The 23,169-nt window shown below is 44.7% G+C and overlaps 1 protein-coding gene across 1 annotated transcript in view; it reads left to right on the top strand.

Moving 5' to 3' along the window:
• FBXW2 (F-box and WD repeat domain containing 2) overlaps nt 1-23,169 on the top strand; it is a 148,870-nt gene that overhangs the window by 111,067 nt on the left and 14,634 nt on the right. Inside the window, exon 7 of the mRNA XM_078641843.1 lies at nt 12,278-12,447. Coding sequence (XP_078497969.1) covers nt 12,278-12,447 — 170 coding nt within the window. The remainder of the gene's footprint in view (nt 1-12,277; nt 12,448-23,169) is intronic.

Here is a 23,169-nt window from a genome sequence, read left to right as displayed (position 1 = left end):
CGTGTATTTTGTATTTCTTTTCAAATGCATTATACACTTCTAATAAAAGTACACATATACATAAATAGACCAGTTCTTCTATTATCTTTGTTATCGATTTCAGCTAATCAATCCGGGGCTGCTGACGTTTCTGTGCCAATCACATAGACGTGATTGGCACAAAGCGCTTTAAGCTTAGCAGTTTGCATGAATTGTGGTTTGTCACCCTTGAACCTTAATATTCTTAATCATCTGCTCAGATTTCTGTTTTCTTTCGGATGTATTATACAAAAGGTCAGAAATTACCGAAAAGCTTTTTGTGTGTGTGTGTTGCTTTACTTAGAATACCTTCTTTGATCCTGTAGGCCACAAAATTAACTAATGTCTAGCACCAGGTTAGAAAAGGGGTGTTGATGTGATCCACATACTTTTTAATGAGATGTGTAAGGAAATTAGTTCTATTTTGTCGGTGTTCATTCCTCTCAGGAACCTCACCCACACGAACATTGGTTCTCCGATCTTCAACCTTTGACTTGAGTCTAGATATCTACTTTGTATATTACAAGCTCTCAGCTTGCAGTAGAGTGTCTTCTGTTTCAGCAAGTTGTGATTCTAAAATTTCAAGATGATGTAAAAAAAGGCTCAAATCGGTATATTTATATTGTCAATCTTAAATTGATTTAATGAGATAGTTGTCGCTTGCGATGTTTTGATATCCTCAACTTCTCAGAAGTTGTGGAAGTAGCAAAATTGTTTGAGCATTAGTCAGTGTCTCGGCAGTATCAATATTGTTTGCTGACTCACCCAGGTCCGTCTCTGCCTTGTTTTTGTATTTAGCCTTAAGATGATTTCTCTTGTGTTTCTGCCATTTCTGATTATGATGTGCATGAAGTTAAATTCATGAGTTTAAAAGTCAGTGTTTTTAAAGGGTGACTGTTGTGAGATTGGGGATTTAGTTTTTCCTGAGGTTTATTGAACCATTTATTTCTAAATATTTCCATGGATAAATATTGGACAATGCCCGGATAGTTTTGCTGAATTAGAATATGACAGTACCATTGTGACTTGGAGTCTGTGTTGCTGGAGCAATCATCCTGTCCTCATTACAGGTGCCTCATTAAGACCTATCAAGGGGCTGTCCTTTTCCGTCTCTTTTTCTTTATTCAGTAAACATGCCTTCATAGCCGAAGACCTCTGCAAGAGTTTCAGTTCTTGTATATTATGCAGTGAATTCTGAGGTAGTGTTTACCATTACTTCTAGTCCTAAAGTTTCACAAGGATGAGCGCCTTAAGGTAGAGCAGACTCCAATTCTACATGAGTCTGGTGGCTTGCAAGTCTGTTTTTTTTTGTTTTAACAATTTTGGAACCAGAGAGCAACTCCTGATCCTGGGAGGGTAGAGAATTTCTTTCAACTGTGAAAAACCTGATAACCTGAGACTCTAGTGGTATCCTCCCTAATAACAAATATTCTAATAAGGAAGCAAGGGAAAACCTATACTCCACCTAATCTAAAGGTGGGAAAAAGGCAAAAAAAAGTTTTTATATACAACTCTCGCCCACTCTAGTAGTGGCATTCTTCCTCATCAGGTTCACAATGACTCCTAAAGGTCAGGGTGGGCTCAACCATGTTCTAGGAGGCTCTTTAAAGTTTTTTGTTCGGGTTGTTTACATTTTACTTTTAAGAAGATACCTCGGTCACCTCAAGGTATCCCTTTATTCGTGGGGCGACTGGGAACAGTTAAAAACTATTAATAAGAGGGGCAATAAGGACATTGTGGTCCTTTGACCCTACCTTATAATTACCAATATGGTTCTGCTCTACTCTATTGGCCTCAACAGGTCCTGGGCATTTTTCAGGGCGGTAACAGAAAAGGAGTTCCCCCAGTGACGCACTTCTTCAAAGTGAACAGGTTAATGCATCGCATGCAGAAACTAAGCTACTGCATGCGAAAAAACACTTAAGTATACTCGCCCTTCTTAACCAGCCTATCGGAAACACTATCAGAATGCCATTGTATTGTTATATCAGCAATATATTGATTAAAACAAGACATTCGGTCACCAGAAATACAAGAGGAGCTCAGCTAGTTTAACAGCATAAGGTGATGTGCTTCGTCACCTTATACCACAGCTTGTCTCCACCGCAGTATCTGCTTTGAGAACGCCAAGAATTCTACGGCAAATGGCACCCACGGCATGGCTCCACCTCTTCCGGCGATCCTTGGTAGGAAGGCTTATGTGATAGTCTAAAAATATTTGAAAGGGGTGCTGTGTCGTTGCTAGGGGAAAACAAGTCCACGTAACTTCGGCCAACTGTCAAGGGATCTCCGCCTCTTTGAGTAGACTGCGGATGGGTGGAGAACAGCTGATCCAGATGTCCAGCCTAATGGGATTACCCAGCATTCTGCCCCTTTTTCAGATAGATCTGTAGGATTTCATTTTTTATTTTCATTGGTTAGAGCACGAAAAATGAATATTTTTCTTGAAGGGACCCTCTGAATGTCATCTCTTTATAATTGCATTTATTTATCTCCCCGTCAAGCAGTGAGTATTTAATGATAACCCTTTTTAATTACTTTTTATAGGTTTTCTATTTACATTGCTTCGAATGAGGTACACAACTTAAACCAAAACTTTGATTAACAGAATAAGTAATTGTGACATTTATCGTTTCAAACGGGATTTGCCAATACATACACTTATACCTACCAGAGAGAATCCCGTGTGACCAAATCCTGGTTATGTGAGGGGTTATGGGATTTACTATGGTGCTAACCTCAAAAGCTGTTAAACCCCACAACTATATAAGTTACTTACCCATTAGCAAGTGTGCAACTTTCTCACGAGACAAATAAAAAAGAACCTTGAAAAAATACAAAGAGTGTACACTTTTAAGAATACCTAGCTAGCCATTTATAACTCCTGGTTTAGAGATGCCAAACGTGAGAATGAGTCTGTATAAGTCATAAGTGGAATACCTGAGCAGGCCTGTGTACAGTCCCTGGACTGATGAACAAGATTGCAGTTGGTGATCCACTATGGCGTCAGCAATCGCTGTCTTTTAAAGCAAAATATACACATTTGTGCTTTTTCACAACCAACTCTGCCAGTTATTGAAACTCCTTCTAGATAATGCAGATGCTGATTCTAGTATTCTAGAGCATTTAAAGATGGTTTGTTTCTCTGGCAAAAAGTACTGCAAAGGTGTTTTTTTCGAGGCCAGTATAATTTGATAATTAGTTTTGTATTACTTGTTTTTCTGGACTTGGTCTGTTGACCTCAGCTGTCTTGAAAGGAGTTCTGTCCATGAGGTAAGATTAGAGAGAGTTCACTCCTATAACTTTCTTCCATTCTCCACTTGTCTGAAATGAAGGAAAAAGTATCACAGTCCGGACCCTGTCGATATTCACTGTCTTTAACTCTGCACTAGTGAGTTGTGTGGGCTTATATTTTGTATGTGGTTCTGTTCCCTCGTAACCTGGGAAAAGGTTGCTTCTGAGCTAATGGAAAGAGGAAGGGTGTTTCCCTCTAATTCAGTGCCCTGTGATTGGCATGCGGTATGATTAACCCTGCCCACCTTAAAATAGGCTCCTTGTGCACATCTTCCTCCTACTGAGGAACAGTTCAGTTGGGTATCTATTGGAAGGCATGGTTCCTGAGAAAGCGAGACACAACATAACCGTTTAAACCAGGACATACACTATAATAGAGTGAGGTTTACCTAAAGAAGAATATGTGCGAAGGCAACAGTACTTCTGTCAGAAATAGCTAGCAGCCCAAGACCATTAAATCATCCTGAGATCTTCAGAAAGTCACATAGCATTGCTACCCCTAACTCTTTGAGGATGTGAGGACCCTTAACATTGTAACATATCTGCCACAATAAAATACAAAAATGTCAGTGTTTCTAGCATCACTGCTACAACATAAAATGACCGCATTAACACCATTGCCACATTTTCACCAGAAGATGCAATGTCAGCCCACCTTTCAGATTGGGGTCTGAACATTGCAGAATCTATTGGTAAATTCTTGTAATACACAACAACAAACCTTTCAGACAGTACAATGGAGATTCATACTTCAGCCTATCCCATAGGGATTCATTTACCATTGCCAGAAAAGTGATACACTTCCAGCTCCATGCTTCTTGTCACAGGATGCAATGGCAATAATCTTTACAGGTTGAGTATGAACACACCATGTAATAACCTGCGCCTTCTTTGCAGTTCACTCCATCAAACCTTACACACTGTAACTCCTAAATACAGTGACTGTCACTGTAACCATATGTACATTCTTTGTAATGTGTTGCTATTGCCTAGCACACAATATCGTGGTGATTCCATAGTCGACAGTGTGAATTAAATATACTCCAGCCATAAGGGCATTTCGCGATCCTTCCCAGAGGATTCCTTGATTGTCCTTAATAACCAAATATACTTCCTGCAAGTACAGCATAAAATGATTTGCACCTGATGATTATATGGCCACCCTTCTTTGTGGTTCAGGATCACATAAATCCTATTTAATGGTTTAATGGTGATGTTGTCTCTGGTTGAGTGAATCTTTTTTTTTTTTTTTTTAGCCCTTTGCACTAAATCTAAGTCGGTCCTTAAGAGAACCCCTTTCATTCCTATGGACAAGTAGGTATGAATGGGGGTAGTTTAGAGGGTGAGCTGCCATGTGGGCCTGTAACGTAAACTATGCAAGTTGATATAATTTTCCTTTTTAAAACATCTACTATTTATTTCTCCATGCCCTTGAAACTTGAATTGAGCTTTTTACCCAGAAGGGTGTGATGCATCTCACAGTCCAACTTAAGGGTGTGGATAGAAACATTCATCGTAACATTTAAAACCCTAGCTGCTTTAGCAGTCCCCTGCCGCAAATTGCACCCGGACAAAGTTATTCACTGGTAGTACTCTATTTGGGTTCCTTGGAACAGGTTACTAATAGCTCTGCCACTTTCCGAGTCAGCGGTCTTCTCTGTTTATCTGAACTTAAATCTCCTTAGGATGCCATTTCTTGATTATTTGTTTATTAACCTTTTTGTTGTCCTACCTACTGTATCTTTATTTATTATTATTATATATTTTTTTTTAATCCATCCTAACCCATAGAAAGGCAATCGACATTCATCATGCATTCAGTTAACCAGAAAGAAAGGTACTGTTCCAGTTGTTCAAAACTTTCCTCACATCGACATTTGCTTTCACATGGCCTCCACTTTGTGTGAGAGCATATTCTAGATCACAGGCCTCCAATTGGTAACACTTGAGCTGCTGGTAGCTCGCACACCCCCTTTAAGTAGCTTTTCAAACTGATTCTCAGCCCCGTTCATCATTCAGAGAGTTTATTCACATTAAAGACGACAGCACTGTTCATATCAACCCCCTTAAAGTAGAAGCCAGCCAAACCAATGGAAGGCCCTCATGCTAAGACACAAACACTGCATGGCCAGTAATGTGACCATACGTATCCACAATGAGATTAAACATGTTAAAGGTTCCACTCTATTAGTCAAACTGGTGTGACCTGGACCAGGAAACCAAGAGTGCCAGCAAGAGCTTGAGCCAGAGCAGAGTCGTCTTAGTGTGGGCCAGAAAGGAAGAGGTATTTGAATGAAAATGTTTATTTTCAGAAACTGATATGCTGATAAAGACAAAATTGTTGCATTTCCAAAGTATATTTAAAGCTGAATAGTAATTCACTCTGAACTAGAGAGATGTATTGCTGTGGTTATGTTCTTTGTGCCGAAGGACGTGTTGGCGATATTGTACTGTGATAACCTTTATTAGTAGCTCCAGTTGATTTATCTTGAGCTGAAGTAGCTCTCATTACAGAAAAGTTTGAAGACCCCTGCTCTAGATGATCAACAGACTGGTGAATCTGCACCTTCCACCCACAGGAGAAGATTGTGAACTAGTACCTATTGTTGGTGGCACTGCTCGCTTGGGCCAGAGAATGTGTCACATGTAACTTGAACACATACTATGTTAAGTTTCTTTCGCTTTCAGCCAATTGCTTTGGTTTCTTGAGCATACATGGTACAGTAACTGTATTGGTCATCTCTAGGGCACCAACTGTTGGACTTTTGCATGGTGTAATAATGGAATGCCTTAGCTCCACTGCACTCTTTAAGGCTGTTGCTTCGTAAACCACATTACCAGTCCGCTAGCATTATAACCCAAGGAAGCAGGTGATTGGTTATAAAAGTGCTGCAATCTGAGCTGCTACAACTACGTGGTAAAGAAGGAAGAGCGTGGCGCTGCTTGAAGATCAAATTATGTGCCCCACAGTTCCCTCTTGTGACACACATCTGCTAGCTGGTATATGTAATATGATCCCTTTCGGTTGTCATTTTGTAGTAATTAAATGATGTTGCCAACAGTGAGTGCCTTTGATGGATACTCACATGTATGGAACTTTAACCCCATCTGACCCCCCCAACATGGGGGTCATTCCACGCTATGTGCCAGCCAGATCTAGCCCTGGTTGATAATCTAGAAATTAGACCTAGCCCATTGTGTTTATCCCAGGAATTAATTGTACTCCACCAGAGATTAAAGACCAGTCCCTGAATTAATTTCTAGTAACAATGTATTTATTGAAAACGTAACATACTATCCACCATAAAAAAAATGCTCAGGCTTGCTTTGCCACAGCCATCACCCACACTATACCGTTTTTAAAATCACCACAGTTAACCTGCTCACCCAAGTAGCCATTTGGCTGAAAACGAAATGTGACCTGAAAATGATATTGCACCATCATATAATCTGTACTGAGGACAAGTAACGCTCACCGCTACAGATGCCCTAGTACACCGAGTGTCATTCTGGCTGCCTCTTACAGCTAAGGCTTAGGGGGGAGAGGAGGTAGCCTTACGGCTAGAACGGTCGACCTCGAAGCTGGGGAACCAGGTCGAGTCTCGGCAACGACGATCAACATCCTGTGATTCTGGGCAAATCACTTAATCTCCCGTGTCTAACAAACAATTAATGTGTCCTTGTGTAACGAAATTGGTGCTTATGTAAAGCGCTCTGATACCCGATATTGTCGGGTCTAGTTCGAGCTATATAAAACTCTAAATATAAAAAATAAATGGCTAGAAGAAGCCAGCCTTACTTTACTCTCTTTCATTTATCTGTATATAGTGACTCATTGGAGCAGGTAAATAGGTCAGAATCGGATTGCAAGTAAGGCATGTGCCATTTAACAGCTCAAACAAAATCTCCTTTTTCATCATTTTATTTAATGTAGGGACTCTAGTTAGTTTTAAGTGTGCATTAATGTCTTGCCAAAGTAGACACAAAACACTGTTAGACGTTAGTGACTGTCCCCACTAGGATACGTAATGGCCCAACTTCTGATGAGATTAGAAGCATGCGGAATTAAGATCAGGATGTCTTTAAGTTATTGCAATATGGCCATTTCTTAAAAGAATTATTCATGTGCGCAGTTTAGTACTGTGATGTTTTGCTTTCAGTCATCTTACATGGCTGCTTAACTGCTAACATTGTGAGTCGTTTGATAACCGTAATGTGGAAATCTAATAGTTGCAGTTTCATATTTTAACAAAATGCACATTATTGTGGGTCCTCTTGGAACATCTCTGCTTCAATGTTAGTTAATTAGGTACTTAGGGCCATATGTATCAAGCAAAATTGCATTCGCAAACGCCCAAATTCGCAGAATTTCGGCGTTTGCGAATGCAATTTTGCCAAATGGTATGTATTAAGGCAAAATAAGAAATCGCAAAATTTGCAATTCCTTATTTTGCGATTACATTTAAGGAATCGCAAATTTTGCGATTCCTTAAATGCAATGTAAGAAGCACCAAAGAAGTGCAATTTGGCCTTAAGGAATCGCAAATTACCACCAACTTCAAGTTGGTGGTAATTTGCGATTATTTTGAAAAATGCCCTTTTTTGCATTTTTCAAAGTGCAATGTGAAGCACATACATGCCCTTAGGGCATGTATGTGCGCCACATGTGCACCCATGCTTATTTCAGGGGTGCAACAGGGTGTCCTTTGGATACCCCTGCACCCTTGAAATTGCATTCTCAATTTGCGATTTGCTAATTGCTAATCGCAATTTGAGAATGTCTTCCCAGTCATTCCTAAGGGCCTCTAGGCCCATAGGAATGAATGGGGAGGTTTCCTTAATTGTGAATCGCAATTTGCGATTCGCAATTAAGGAATATGTAGGATTCACAAAATTTATGGCAAATCCTACATACATAGCATTTTGCAATTCTCAAATAGCGATTTTTAAAAAATCGCTATTTGAGAATCGCAAAATGACTTTTTGGTACATATGGCCCTAAATCTATTTGATATTCCTTTGAATATATTTATTAGATGTTCCAAACTATTAGCATGCTCGTGCAAAATAGCTCATGACAACTTACCTACTGATCTGAAATTAAAACTGGGTCATGTTCAAGGCAAATATGCATGTTCTGGGCCGGGTCGGAAGCGGTGTGGACGCAGGAGACCCGGAAGCAAACCATCTACAGTAACATTTCCGTGTAATCTTCAAGGCTCGAATGGAGGAGGTGGGTGGAGATGTGCGTCAATGCAACTCAGGAAGATGAGGCTTCTCAAAGGGAACCTCGCATAGGGAACCCCTCTCTGGAGAGATTGCGAGGAAATACGTGCATTGGAAAAAACAAATTATGTATAACCACATCGCCGACAGCGCAATTGGCAGACCTATGAATAAAAAAATTAAAATAAAGACTGTCACCGACAGGTAGAGCGATTAGAAATGCAGCTTCCAGGTGAGCCAGGGAATCCACGAGCGCGCTGACTTTTGGCGCATGCGTAGAATATAAGGCAGCCTAAGAGAGCTGTTTGTATTGCTCCTGTCATTAGGACAGGACAGGCAAAATATAGTGCAAAGTCACCAACCAATCACGGGACAAACCAGCATTGAAAATGCAATAGGACTCAGATTTACCCGAGTCCTATTGCATTTTAAATGAAGTACTGGCATGAAAGAAGGCACGAACGGGAGGGGGTCGGAGGGTTGTTGTGGTACAAAAAGTTACAGACTGCGCAAGGGAACGGGGAGAGACAGGGAAACAAAACGGTTTTACTAGTAAAGGGTCTGATAGCCTCAGAAGAGTAAAAATGACGCCATGGCAGTCAGGAGGCGGGACTAAGATGCCGAAAACCAAAATGCAGGATTTTTTATTGTAGCCAATCAAATTTATGGCCGGAAAGTGGGCGGCGCTCCGCCCGCTATACTGTATACAGCATCTCTCGCCGAGACAGCGCATGTGCTGCCTAGGCAAAACCTAAAAAGGAGATCGACACAAACCAGCCTGTTATAGGCCGATTTCATTGCTCGATTGTATAACGAAGATAGCGGGCCAAATAATTTTAAATAGGCTTCTAGAGTGGGCAGAAGCTAAGGGTATTTTGTCTGATCTCCAATATGGGTTTCGCACCGTTGTGGGGACAGTAGGCGGAGCCTCAGCATGCTGATGGGAAAATACACCAAGATTAAGGGAGGGAACTTATATCTGGGTTTCGTAGACTTGTCTTCCACTTTCGACTGTGTTAATCACACCAAACTATGGGCATTTATGACCGATATGGGAGTGGAGCCCTCAATTGTCACTTTCTTGAGGGATTTGTACTCTGGAATGAAAGCAAGGGTTAGATACGGGACCAGAGTTGAATCACTCAGCCGCTCAGCATAGAGAGAAGGATGAGACAGGGTTGAGTTTAAGCTCCCTTTCTCTTTGCATTATATATTAACAATGTAGGCACTGCTCTGACTGCACTTTCTAAAGATCTTGAGCAGGTGGGTCACTGTTCTATGCCTGCCCACCTCTATACTGACGATGCTGTTATATTGGCCTGTACCCTCCTTGCGATGCAGTTTGTACTTAATAATTTTTTACAAAAGATACACAAGATACAGCAGCAGACCAAGATCAAGCACATTAATTCTGTTTGTTTCAAATATCAGTTAGGTAAGAGTCCTCACTGAGCTGTACCGCTGGGGTAAGGTCGTCCCGGGTATTTGCAGTCTCAAGCTAAACAAACAGTTCGTGTCCGTGAGAACTTCAAGGGTAGGTATCCTCGTATATTTAGAATTCAATCAATGTGGAACACAAGGTCCCGCAATATCTCAAAACTGGTCATGTGATCCGTATTGGCAAATGTTTCAAAGATAGGTATCCTCTTGTATTTTCAGATTAGTCAAGAAAACAATCGCTCAGTTCTCGTTTTGTCTTGCCCACTATTGATATCAGTGTAAGAATGTCAAGCTTCTTATGGAGTGTTTTTTATGTAAGGAAGAATCTTTTGATATATAACATGATTAACCCTGTATGAAAATTGAGAAATGATCATATGACACACGTCTCTTAACTTATTTGTTTTTATACAACATTCTAGTTCTGATTTTACTTAATAATGAACTAACACTCATGAATAGAATAGAAATGTATGGCGGACCGAGATTTGAGGTTTTTACATTCCTGTACTTACTCTTTTGATTTTATGTATAAAATCATTTTGTAGGGCTGAGACGAATGAGGTAACAGATATTTGTTTAATTGAAACGCTATGAATTGATGTTAAACTATGTACTGTTTTAGTTGTATTAACTGTATTTTACCTATTCTTGTATTGTGCTTTGATGGTCTAATTTATTTAGATCGAATAAAGTTGATTAATAATAATAACATGAACAATAGTCTCAGTGACAGGGACGCAACCTGGAAAAAATTGGGAGGTGGTGAAGGGTTGTCTCCAGGAAGCTGTAACTGATGTAGAGTTTCCTGTCCTGAGGTATCGTGATAATCTCTATAGGTATTGTTCAAATGAACTTAAAGTACTTTCTTTTAACAAAGATAAGCTCTGGGTTGTGCAATACGTTATTGCTCTTCTGGGAGATTGAGTTCTGACCTGTAAGCACCCGCCCATACCACTTCCTTGAGTAATCTGTGAATGTTCGCCATCACTATCACGGAGAAGAATGTCGTAAATTGTATTTGGGCCGATTGCAGAGCCATAGTAGGATAGATCCCAGGACATCAGAGGCAAACTTGTCCATTCCTGAGGACCAGTAGTTACTGCTTGCCCCATGCCCACCACTCCCTCAACACCCCCCGAATGGGGTCTGACAGTCTGCTTTTTGATGAAGTACACAATTCGGTTTCTTCTGATCACCTCTTTGTCAATTACTATGAATCTATTGCTGGAAATCGAGCTTGTAAAACAACCATTGCAAAAAAAGTTTGACTATTAATATTACGCTGTCAGGCTGCATTGACACACAACTAAAGATATAGCTTGTCTGACATACATACAACTAATACTCGCCATTGACTAGACAAAGGGCGACGTGTGAGTCGGACGGCCGGGGTCGTCAGATTTGTTTGCGCACTTGTGGAATTCGCCCGCACAGCGGGGGAATGTGCGCCGCGGCGAAGCGGTTAACTGCACATGAGTGTGCTTGTTTGTGTATGAGTGTGTATGCGCGGGTATGTGCATGTACAGGAAGCGAGACCTGGCTAGCATGACATCAACCAAAAAGGCATGCTGAATTTATTTACTTAAGGTCATTGGATGCCCTGTGTTGCAAGTTTACCTTATGACACCTTACAGGGGACTCTTTTTGTTAGTTGGGAAGAGTTTAAAGCTAGAAAAAAGGATACAGTCTTCTTTATGGTGACAGTTTCCTAACGAATCCTAGTCTCAGTCGCCTCCTACCAAAACCTTATCATAAAAACATGGCCCACAGTCGATGGTGCATGGTACGTACTTACCTCACGCATACCTTTGAAATAGCAGCACTAACCTTTAAGAAATTGTTCAAGGTCCTAGAACTCAGTACTTATTGCTTCAGAATTGAAAAGACCCCAAAAGTTCTCAAATATTTTTTTCTTCTCATATTCTTCATACCTCAAGAATGCAGGTCAGCACTAACATGAGTTTCACAGACATGTAGAATAAAAATGAATGTTTAAGAAATGTGCAGTCTTGTTAATGTATGGATTAGGGGTCTAGATCAGCACCGGGTGAGATGAAACTACCCAAGTGTTCCAATAAAAATAGAGTTTTCGGGAATATTGATGTCCTGTTAAGGTAAAGTTATTCTTTGTTGTAAATTGGCTAAAAGTAACAAGACCCAAGAGCATGACAGCATATACTTCCAAATAATTGTGAATCAAATTCCAAAGGAATCAAAGTATTTCACTCTAAATGCAAAAATGAATTACAGTTGATAACCATACGTTTATTTGTGGATGCTTTTATTGTGTTGACAGATTTGGCCAATTGGAAACGAAATTAACTGCAAATGCTTAAAAACCCTTTATGTGTCCGAGGATCGGAGCATATGTTTGCAGCCCAGACTTCACTTTGATGGCAAATATATTGTGTGCAGTTCGTCTTTAGGTTTACACCAATGGGACTTTGCCAGCTTTGATATTCTCAGGTAATATTTCATTTTTCAAAAATAATGTCTTGTTTCTCATAAGTTTTAAAGGGTGCAGGTGACAGATGATTTGGTTGATTACAAGTGCCCTGTAGACTTCCTATAAGTATGTGAAGTCTGTTTAGTACACAAAGCGGATTTCTAAATGTTGTCATCCTTTGCTGAAGGTGAATGGACCTAGTGTGTTATAAATTGCATCCTAAAGTTTTCTCCTGGTCCCTTTTGACCAATTGTACCTTACACTGGGGATGCCTGGTAAATATCATAACACGGATTTTGATTCGAAAAGGCGTGTATGACTTTACTGGGTGAGATAAATTTGCCTTCCCAACACCCCATCCTGGTGAAAATCAGGACTAAAGAGGTACCAATATCTGCTCTCACAAAAAAAGAACTTCTTTTGTTACTTGTGTAAAAAGTATATTTTTTAATTTAAAGATTACCCCTGTTTGATGAATCTAGAACAGTATGCCGATTTAGATTAGTATTAGTGCCCCCAGCCCTGTAAGGGAGACCCTTATGGGTAAAGGAGACGGGGAGCCCAGATTCTAGTAACTTCAGGGGGAGCCATTAGGAACACGCAACAAAAAGCAAAAAAGCCCACGGGTGAGATCTGAAACTCTTCACCCAAGGTGTTTCGAAAGCAGAGAAGGCTAGATGGATTTTGCAAGTCTCTTCTTTCTCCCATTCCATTATTGGCCATTAGTGTGTTGTCCTAAAGTCATGATCAGTATCTCTGGACTTCTCTGAAAATCTCCATCGGCAACAGGACATAAAAAGCATTGATAAGCTAAGACTGGAAAGCAAAACATTCAGATCTTGCAAAGCTGCCTGCAGTCTTTTTAGGTTTCGCCTGGGGCACGGAGCTTTAGCTCCGCCCCCAGGAGAAATCTGTAGTCTTCAGTAAGGGACACTTGAATCCGCCCTCTGTTCCATTGGCTAGCTCCATAAATGAAGGCTAGCCATTGGAACAGAGATCCGTCCGTCAAGGCCGGACCAGATTCGGGGGCGTTCCCGAGAATTTTTCGCTCTCCACCCTTTTTGCATCGTCATTGGGCCGTGGGCGGAGTTTCATTTTTTTTTTTATTCGTTTGTTTTCCCCATTCCGCGGCCGACCGCCGCAGGAGGAAGTCGAGGTGAGTGCTGCCGTTTCCTCCCCCCTCCCGCTGTCCGTGTGACTCTGCCGGCCGTTTCCTCCCCCCTCCCGTGTGTGCCTGCCCGCCCCCCTCCCGCTGTCCGTGCGAGCGTCCACTGACAAGACCTGTCCACCATCTTAGGCACAGGCTGACTGACATAAACCTGTGTAAGCGTTGAACGGCAGTGGGTGGAAATGGCCGGGGGGGCGGGGGGGGAATCCTTCCACTTGTAGAGGATCGCCAATGAGCACTTGTGTGAACATGGGCTCCAACGGAAGTAGAGACTGGGTTTGCTATTCGCAAAGGCACAGCTCTAACCTACAGTAAGGCCTCCCCCATAAAGAAACGATTACACTTCCGAAGAACAGAACGATGACAAAATGCTACAGTAAACGCCGCAAGGGTGCTTGCTAATATGACCACGGTTGCTGTCCAATTCACAGATATTTAATGTGACGACCCCTGAAGGATGAAAGGCCGAATGTACCTACTAGGGTTCGAACCTGCCATAAACAGGTCCAAAGTGGACCTCTCCGTCATTGCCCAATGGCTACCGGGTGTCTCCAGGCGCCCTGGGCATTGATGGTGGCTGCTTTAAGTGCAGTAGGCGAAGGCTCACTATATGCTGGTAGGGCTCGAGGGGGGGGGGCAGGGGGGCTACAACTGCCGGCGCTGCTTTTAAGGCGAAGACGGCGAACGCTGAATGAACTGAGATTACAATGGAAAATCACACACCGCATCACAACAGCTGTGCGCCCCACAGCATAGTTCACCAACGAGACCAATGAATCCAAGTGGGGCTGGCCGACGAGAAGTCTATGGCCTCGGGCAAACTTAAACCGAAATGTTTAGTCCTAATTAAAAGCCCTTTCTTTCTCGGTATGGAAATGGACCGGGCTAGAGGCCAGTGTGCTGAAGCACAATACCGAGCACAGGGAAAACGGAGCTACCAGCGGCGCTGCTTGCCCAACAGCACGATGCAGCCCCCTGTGGAGGATCACACGATGTCAGAGTTAAAGGTGGAGGAGTACGAACAGCGGGATGCTAGCACCCTGTAGAGGAACACACGATGTCATAGAGTTAAAGGTGGAGGAGTACGAACAGCGCGATGCAAGCCCCCTGTAGAGGATCACACGATGTCAGAGTTAAAGGTGGAGGAGTACGAACAGCGCGATGCTAGCACCCTGTAGAGGAACACAGTGTCAAAGTTAAAGGTGCAGGAGAACGAAGAGGAACTGCAAGCCCCCTGTAGAGGATCACAAGAGGTCATAGAGTTAAAGGTGGAGGAGTAAGTACTATGGGCTGCAAGCCCCCTGTAGAGGATCACACGATGTCCTAGAGGTAAATGTGCAGGAATACGAACAGCGGCTGCAAGCCCCCCCCCCCCCCCCCCCCTCGTAGAGGATCACACAATTTCACAGTTAAAGGTGCAAGAGGAGACCTGGGCCATGAGTGGTTGCTAGAGCCTCCTTAAATACCCACGTTCGAGGCATGGCGCCTCTGTGCCTTTGGAACAGTGTTCATCATCTGAGGCTCGTAAGCATCATTACTGAAGAGGCATATCCAGGCCAGCCCCACTCCCAGAACACAAGCTGCCTGGCCTGAGGGGTCCAAAGTGGACCTCTCCGTCATTGCCCAATGGCTACCGGTGTCTCCAGGCGCCCTGGGCATTGATGGTGGCTGCTTTAAGTGCAGTAGGGGAAGGCTCACTATATGCTGGTAGGGCTCGAGGGGGGCGAGGGGGGCTACAACTGCCGGCGCTGCTTTTAAGGCGAAGACGGCGAACGCTGAATGAACTGAGATTACAATGGAAAATCACACACCGCATCACAACAGCTGTGCGCCCCACAGCATAGTTCACCAACGAGACCAATGAATCCAAGTGGGGCTGGCCGACGAGAAGTCTGTGGCCTCGGGCAAACTTAAACCAAAATGTTTAGTCCTAATTAAAAGCCCTTTCTTTCTCGGTATGGAAATGGACCGGGCTAGAGGCCAGTGTGCTGAAGCACAATACCGAGCACAGGGAAAACGGAGCTACCAGCGGCGCTGCTTGCCCAACAGCGCGATGCCAGCCCCCTGTGGAGGATCACACGATGTCAGAGTTAAAGGTGGAGGAGTACGAACAGCGGGATGCTAGCACCCTGTAGAGGAACACACGATGTCATAAAGTTAAAGGTGGAGGAGTACGAACAGCGCGATGCAAGCCCCCTGTGGAGGATCACACGATGTCAGAGTTAAAGGTGGAGGAGTACGAACAGCGCGATGCAAGCCCCCTGTAGAGGATCACACGATGTCAGAGTTAAAGGTGGAGGAGTACGAACAGCGCGATGCTAGCACCCTGTAGAGGAACACAGTGTCAAAGTTAAAGGTGCAGGAGAACGAAGAGGGACTGCAAGCCCCCTGTAGAGGATCACAAGAGGCCATAGAGTTAAAGGTGGAGGAGTAAGAACAATGGGCTGCGAGCCCCCTGTAGAGGATCACACGATGTCCTAGAGGTAAATGTGCAGGAATACGAACAGCGGCTGCAAGCCCCCCCCCCCCCCCCCCCTCGTAGAGGATCACACAATTTCACAGTTAAAGGTGCAAGAGGAGACCTGGGCCATGAGTGGTTGCTAGAGCCTCCTTAAATACCCACGTTCGAGGCATGGCGCCTCTGTGCCTTTGGAACAGTGTTCATCATCTGAGGCTCGTAAGCATCATTACTGAAGAGGCATATCCAGGCCAGCCCCACTCCCAGAACACAAGCAGCCTGGCCTGAGGGGATGACAGCCCAAGTTCCTTCAGCACAAAATGACAGTGGACCCCAGACATGATCCGGCTACCTGGCGAGGTCTACCTTCAGTCTTTAGTCATAACGGAGGAAGGCCCTTGTGGACACCCCAACCACCTCTACCCGGACCTACAAAAAAGACCTCAAATCTCTTCTCTTCCACAGACACTTCCAGAACTAATACATCCCTTTTCATGTCCCTTTTCATTATTGTAAATTTGTAATCTATGCCTGTACAATCCTCCTCCTACTGTGTTTTGTGTGTCACTGCCATCTATTGTTTTATTTGACCTTTTCTTGTTATACTGCTTGAACTCGACCTCAAGATGTCGGAGCGCTTTACATGAGCGCCAGTTGCATTATGGAAAGACACATTCATGTGTTTTTTAGGCACGGGTAGATTAAGTGGTTTGCCCAGAATCACACTGATGTTGAGCCTCTAGCCAGACTCGAAGCTGGATCCGTAGCTTCAAAGTCGGCCGATCTGGCCGTTAAGCCACACCCTCTTGAGGCATAGCCGGGCCACTCCTAGTAGTTGAGCACCGTATATTCAGCCCTTGTATTTTTGCACGCCAGTGACCTGTATGAGCCTTTTACTCTAGCTGCATGGGTTCGAATCCCACCTCAGCCACTTATTATCTTTTTTGGTTGTTGCAGTTTTTATACTGCTTGAACTCGACCCCAAGATATCGGAGCGTTTTACATGAGCGCCAGATGCATTATGGAGGGACACATTCATGTGTTTTTTAGGCACGGGTAGAATAAGTGGTTTGCCCAGAATCACACTGGTGTTGAGCCTCTAACCAGACTCGAACTTGGATCCGCAGCTTCAAAGTCCACTACATTCATTCATACCCCCACAACAGACATACATCCATCCCACTCCATCCATCCATCCCACCACTCCATCCATACATCCCCCCACTGCATCCATACATCCCCCCACTGCATCCAACCATCACACTCCATCCATCACAATCCATCCCACTAAATCCCTATTTACATCCACCACTCCATCCATCCATAGCCTCCCTCCATTCCATACAAAACATCCACTCCATTCTGCCAGCCATCCCCTAATCCATCCATATATCCATCACCACACTACATTCATTCATAACACCACAACATACATACATCCATCCATCCCACTACATCCAACAATACATCCCAGAGCATACATCCTTTAGCCACTCCATCCATACATTACATTCCAAACATGTAACACTACATCCAGACATCCATACTATCCATCCATCCCATAAACTCCATCCATCCAACCATCCATACACTACTACATACATACAGCCAAACCACAATTACAAGTGCAGGGGATGAACAGTGCTAGTGTGAGTTCAGAGTGATGTATGTCTTTGATAGTGCAGCCCATTAAGGTCATACTTATTTGTACTGGCCATGCTTGTTTCTTAACTTCCTGACATTTTGACGCAGCGTGAACACATTACTTTTTGTGGTCCAGCCCACGTAGTTTAACTTATCTGATTGCAAAAGGCCTACTGTGTGCCTACAACCTGTCCATTGCTTACCATTGGTTGTGTTTATTGTCAATCTCATTGATTTGCTTCTTATTCGATGACTTTTTTTGTCTCGGATTGCACTCCTTGAGAGTGCATAGGTTTATCAGCTCTTTTCTTCTGTCCCCAGTGTGATCCCCACAAAATTTCCACCCCCCTATGTTCAATGTTTCTCTCTCAGAGCTGTTGGCAATGTAAATAACAATGCCATTTATTTATTAGTAAAAAAAAAAAATAGAAATGTCATGAGCAATGCCAATAGCTCTAACTTTTCCAAAGGCGAAACCATTGCATTGTAAATGCTTGTTTCTATCTGGAAATCTTTTCCATCCAGCCTAAGATGCTAAAAAAGATCACCTCAACATCCAGAAAGGAATAAAACGAACTGTAATAAAATGTATCTGGATTGACCTCCAGAACTTTCCTCCATATTTTTCCATCTCTCCCTCACCTTCGCTTCTCCCTCTGGAACCAACTGAAGCTCCCTTCTTTATGCATTAACCTCCACCCCCTTTCAGTCTAGTCCTTCCTTTTCTGTAAAGCCACTAGTAATATATGTACCACTTTTTTAAAAATCTTTTTATTAAACATAAACAAAATAAAAGCATCAGGTGACAAGCTTAGTTTCACAGTGGTCAAATATATACAGTACCATGTTCAGAATAATACTTTAGAATAATTGTACGGGATCACGGGGACTCCAGCTCCTCTGACGCCGCTCTAATAACCGGGGGAGTACATATATTCCCCCTGTGGCAATTCCAAGCATCCCACACCTTCCTCCACTTCCGGGGGCACCCCTAGCAACATATACTGATCTCTCCCTGAACATGCACCAGTCTAGATCTTCCATCCACTTCCCATTCTGAGGCGCCTGACTGGCACCCTACAACTGGGTTATGTTACGCTTAGCAATCATGCACGCCAGGGTCACCCATTTTTTGCCATATGAGGTCAGGTCTGTGGGTTCTCAGACATTCAGAAGACATCGTCTGGTCTCCAACGCGAACTCCACCCCCATCACTTCTCGAATCTTATTGTGGATTTTGCCCCAGTAGTCCTGTATTTCTACGCAGTGCCACAAGATGTGCATGAAAGTCCCAATCTCCCCACAACCCCTAAGACACTCCCCATTCGCCGCCAGCCCCATCCTCACTAGCCAAGGCCTGTGGTGTAAGACCAATGGAGAATCTTCAGTTGCACCAATCTGAGTCTCATTTGGATGGCCACAACCTTCGGGGAGGCGACAGCCTCTCTCCAGTCCTCATCATCCAGTACTATGCCATCGGCGCCTCACTTCTCCCGAAGAGTCGCCAACGGATCCCCCATATGGTTGATCAGTTTTTTGTATATTAGTGAGATCGTTTTTTCTGGGATATGGCCATCCAAGACCCGGTCTTCCAATGGGGAGGCCTCCGGGAGCATGGCGCCCCGGGGAATATTTGTAGATAGGGCGTGTCTAACCTGGAGGTATCGGTAGCGCTCACTCTCCTGCAGCTGATATTTTCCCTGCATAGCTTCGAATGTAAGGATCCCGTCTTTCCCCCAGACATCCTTAATCTGTGAGATCCAGATGAGATCCCATTTGTCAAAGCCCTTCGATTTCCACAAACTGCCCAGTTTCTCTGAACTCCACATCGGGGTCGCTAGTGTAAGTCTCCCCTCTCATTGAAGGGATCGGGTAGCTGCATGACACACATGGACCGCATGCGATGCTGGCCCGACAAGGGGAAAACGGCCGCACCAGGCATAGAGTGCCCTTGTAAAGTCCCCCCAGGCATCTGACCGCGATCCATCGCATATCCGGGGTCCTATCCAGAAGGCTGATCCCTCCGTCGTACCAGGGAAGAGTAAGCTTGTAGAAAGCTATACGGGGTCTGCCCTCCCAGAGAAGTTGTTGTTGGAGGGACTCTATTTCCGTAAAGTATGTGGCGGGTACCGAATCCATTGTGTTTTGGAGCAAATATAAGAAGCGGGGAAGGGCCATCATTTTAAACAGCACCGCTCGACCCAGCAGGGAGAGCGGCAGTGACTTCCACTCAACACATCTCGGCAGAATCAGGCCAAAGGAGGCCCTAGATTATTATCATATCTCAGCTTCTTGTCCATGGTTACGTATATACCCAGATACCGAAAACCCACCGGCTCAACTCGCACCGGGCAGGAACTTGGAATGTCCGGGGGGACCCCGCTTAGGACGAAGAGCACTGACTTCGCCCAATTAATGGCGAAACCCGAGTACCTCCCGAATATGGCCAGGACATCCAGAAAACTAATCAGTGATTTCCTTGGGGTAGTGAGATAAAGCAGAATGTCGTCTGCGTCAAGCGAGATCTTATCTTCCCATTCTGGCGCCCAACGTAGACCCCTGATCGTTCGGTCCCACCGGACCCACGCCGCCAGTGGCTCAAGCGCCAATGCAAATAATAATGGGGATAGATGACACCCCTGACGTGTGCCCCTGTCCAAAGTTAAGTCAGCGGATTTATGGTTATTTACCACAACCCTGGCTAGGGGACCCGTATACAAGAGACAGACCCAGCCAACAAACTCGGGGCCGATATCCATCTTCCTCAAAACTGCAAATAAATAAGGCCACTCTATCCTATCAAAGCCCATAGTAGCATCAAGTGACCATAGAACCGCCGGCTCATGAATATAGGATGTGCCACCCAGAATCCCGTGCAGCCTCCGTAAGTTAAGGGCTGTGTTTCGGCGCGGCATAAAGCCAGACTGATCTGGATGGACCAGAGTGGTAATGACCTTGACCAGCCTGGTCGCCAGTAGTTTTGCCAGTACCTTATGTTCAGCGTTTAGGAGCGAACTTGGCCGGTAAGAAGAGCACAACGTCTTGGGCTTGCCCTCTTTATGAATGACAATTATATTTGCGACTCGTTGATCGTACGGGAGCTGGCCCTTTTCCTTACTTTCAACAAACATGCCCCGGAGGAACGGCGCTAACCTGTTCACGTTGAGCTTATATAGCTCTATGGGGATACCGTTCGGGCCCGAGGCCTTCCCGGAATGAAAACCCCTTATAGCCTGCGCTACCTCATCGATCGTGAGGGGGGAATCTAGGTAACCCCTATCCTCCTCCGACAGGACGGGCATTGGAATATCCTGAACCATAGCCGCATTATCTGCCTCTGAATAAGTGCTCGCGGACTTATACACCGATTTATAATAAGCCGAGAACTCATCGACAATCAGTTGTGGATCCGTCACTCTACCTGAGTCTCTTATTTGCAACTCCGGTACCAACCTTGATCCCCACTCCCCTTTCTCCAGCCACACGATCAGTTTCCCTGCTTTGTCGCCATGCTCATAAACCCTGCTCTGGGTGTCCGCATGCTGCATTTTAGCCCTCTCTCTAGCCATGCTGCTGTATTCATCTCTAAGGAGGTTCAAACCCTCGGGGCAACTCTCGCCATTTCCCCTTCCATATCCGCCGATTCCGCCTCCATCCTGTCCATCTCTGCCCAAACTTTCCTCTTCTTCCCTGAGACCAGCGATAAAACTTCCCCTCTGATGACTGTCTTGTACGCCTCCCATAGGGATTGCACCGACCCAACTGTTCCCACATTTTCTTGGAAGTACCGTACCGTGGCCTGTGTCACCTCCTTCTTAGTGTTGGGGTCTCTTAAGTGCCAGGCATTTATGGAGGCGATCCTGCCTACGTCCTTCTGCCCCACCTCCACCCTTAACCAAATTGGGGAGTGGTCGGAGATCCCCCTGCCCACATGACGCACCTCCCGGACCCATGCTGCTTGCGACTGTGGTACTAAAACATAGTCTATCCTTGACAATGAGTAATGCGCAGCTGAGGCATGTGTGTAGTGCATTCCGCCTGGGTTCCTCAATCTCCACCCATCTGTGAGCCCAGTTGTTTCTACAAAGACTGATAACCACCTCTGGGACGGCAGCAGAGTTCGAGCTGGGCGTCTATCCATTCCACCATCCAATACCGCATTGAAATCTCCGGCCACAATCAGCAACCCCACAGGTAGAGTTAGAAAATTGCACACACGTCTCGGAAGTTGTCAGCCTGCAGGCCCGGCAGAACATACACAGACAAAAAAGTAACAGTTCTCCCAACCCCGAAATGCCAATGTATCTGCCCGTTTATCAGCCCACGTGGCCTGAACCGTCAGAGCGAAGGAATTTCTCACTAGAATGCCCACCCCCCAGACCCTGTAGTGAAACCGGCGTGTGCTACCAACTTATAGCCCCCCCCCCATGCAGTGCCATGCAGCGATTACCGACCAGATGCGTCCAGATGCGTCTCCTGAAACAACGCCACATCTGGGGAGTGGCTCCTAATCAATTGACTAACCATCCCTCTATTTATCTTGTCCCCAGACCATTTACATGCCAGCTGTGCGTGAATATCCCCAGTCCCTGTGTACCAGAAGACATTGTAATGGTAAATCATATCTAGGTCACCTGATGCTATAAAACACCAGTAACAAATCGCTAATAATGTAACACATATTAAAATCACGATTCCAAAAAAAACCTCTCTACTCGGCCCCCTTCCCCCACCCTGGACCCCTGCATGTAGCTTACGCTCATCCCCAACCAGCAGTGTGCCTGTCGCCCCAAACTAATCTACAACTAACTAAAGGTAGAAAATAGAGGGAGGGCCCGTACAACCCCGCCATCCCCCCGTCCTGCGCCGCTACTCCTTTTCAGGTCGAACCATAATGAGATCACTACGTCCGCAGCTAAACAAGGTGAACAGTTACGTACTCGCCCTGCCCCTCACTCATAATATATTACTGCTCAAGCTCTACGGATACCATTTGGCTCAAGTCTATTGTTCTTCAGCTTCGTCCCGATCTCGGCTCTCAGCCTCAGTCGCATTTTCACTGTCCAACCAGTCCGCCGCCACCTCAGGATTGTCAAAGAACCAGGCCCTACCATTAAGCTCCACCCGGAGTCGGGCAGGGAACATCATGGCATATTTAAATCCCTTGTCTCTCAATTTCTTCTTCACCGATGAAAACTCCGGTCGCTGCTTTTGTACCATTTGAGTAAAGTCTGGGAAAAAGGAGAGAGTTGCATTTTCAAATTTCTTAAGGGGGCCCAGTACTCGCCGTCTGTAAAATCACATCCCTGTCGCGAAAGTTCAGGACCCTTGCAATCATTGGGTAGAGGCCACCCCCGGTCTTGGCCTTCCCCCGGGAACTCTGTGCGCACGCTCGACCATGAAAAAATTACTAAGGACCTTGGGCTTGGTGGTTGAGGACAATATTTTCGACGAACAGATCCGGCGTTTGGC

This window comes from Lissotriton helveticus, chromosome 5_1, assembly GCF_964261635.1.
Source record: "Lissotriton helveticus chromosome 5_1, aLisHel1.1, whole genome shotgun sequence".
Classification (NCBI taxonomy): Eukaryota; Metazoa; Chordata; class Amphibia; order Caudata; family Salamandridae; genus Lissotriton; species Lissotriton helveticus.
Note: the sequence above shows the minus strand (reverse complement) of the source record. Positions and strands in the feature narration are given on the sequence as shown.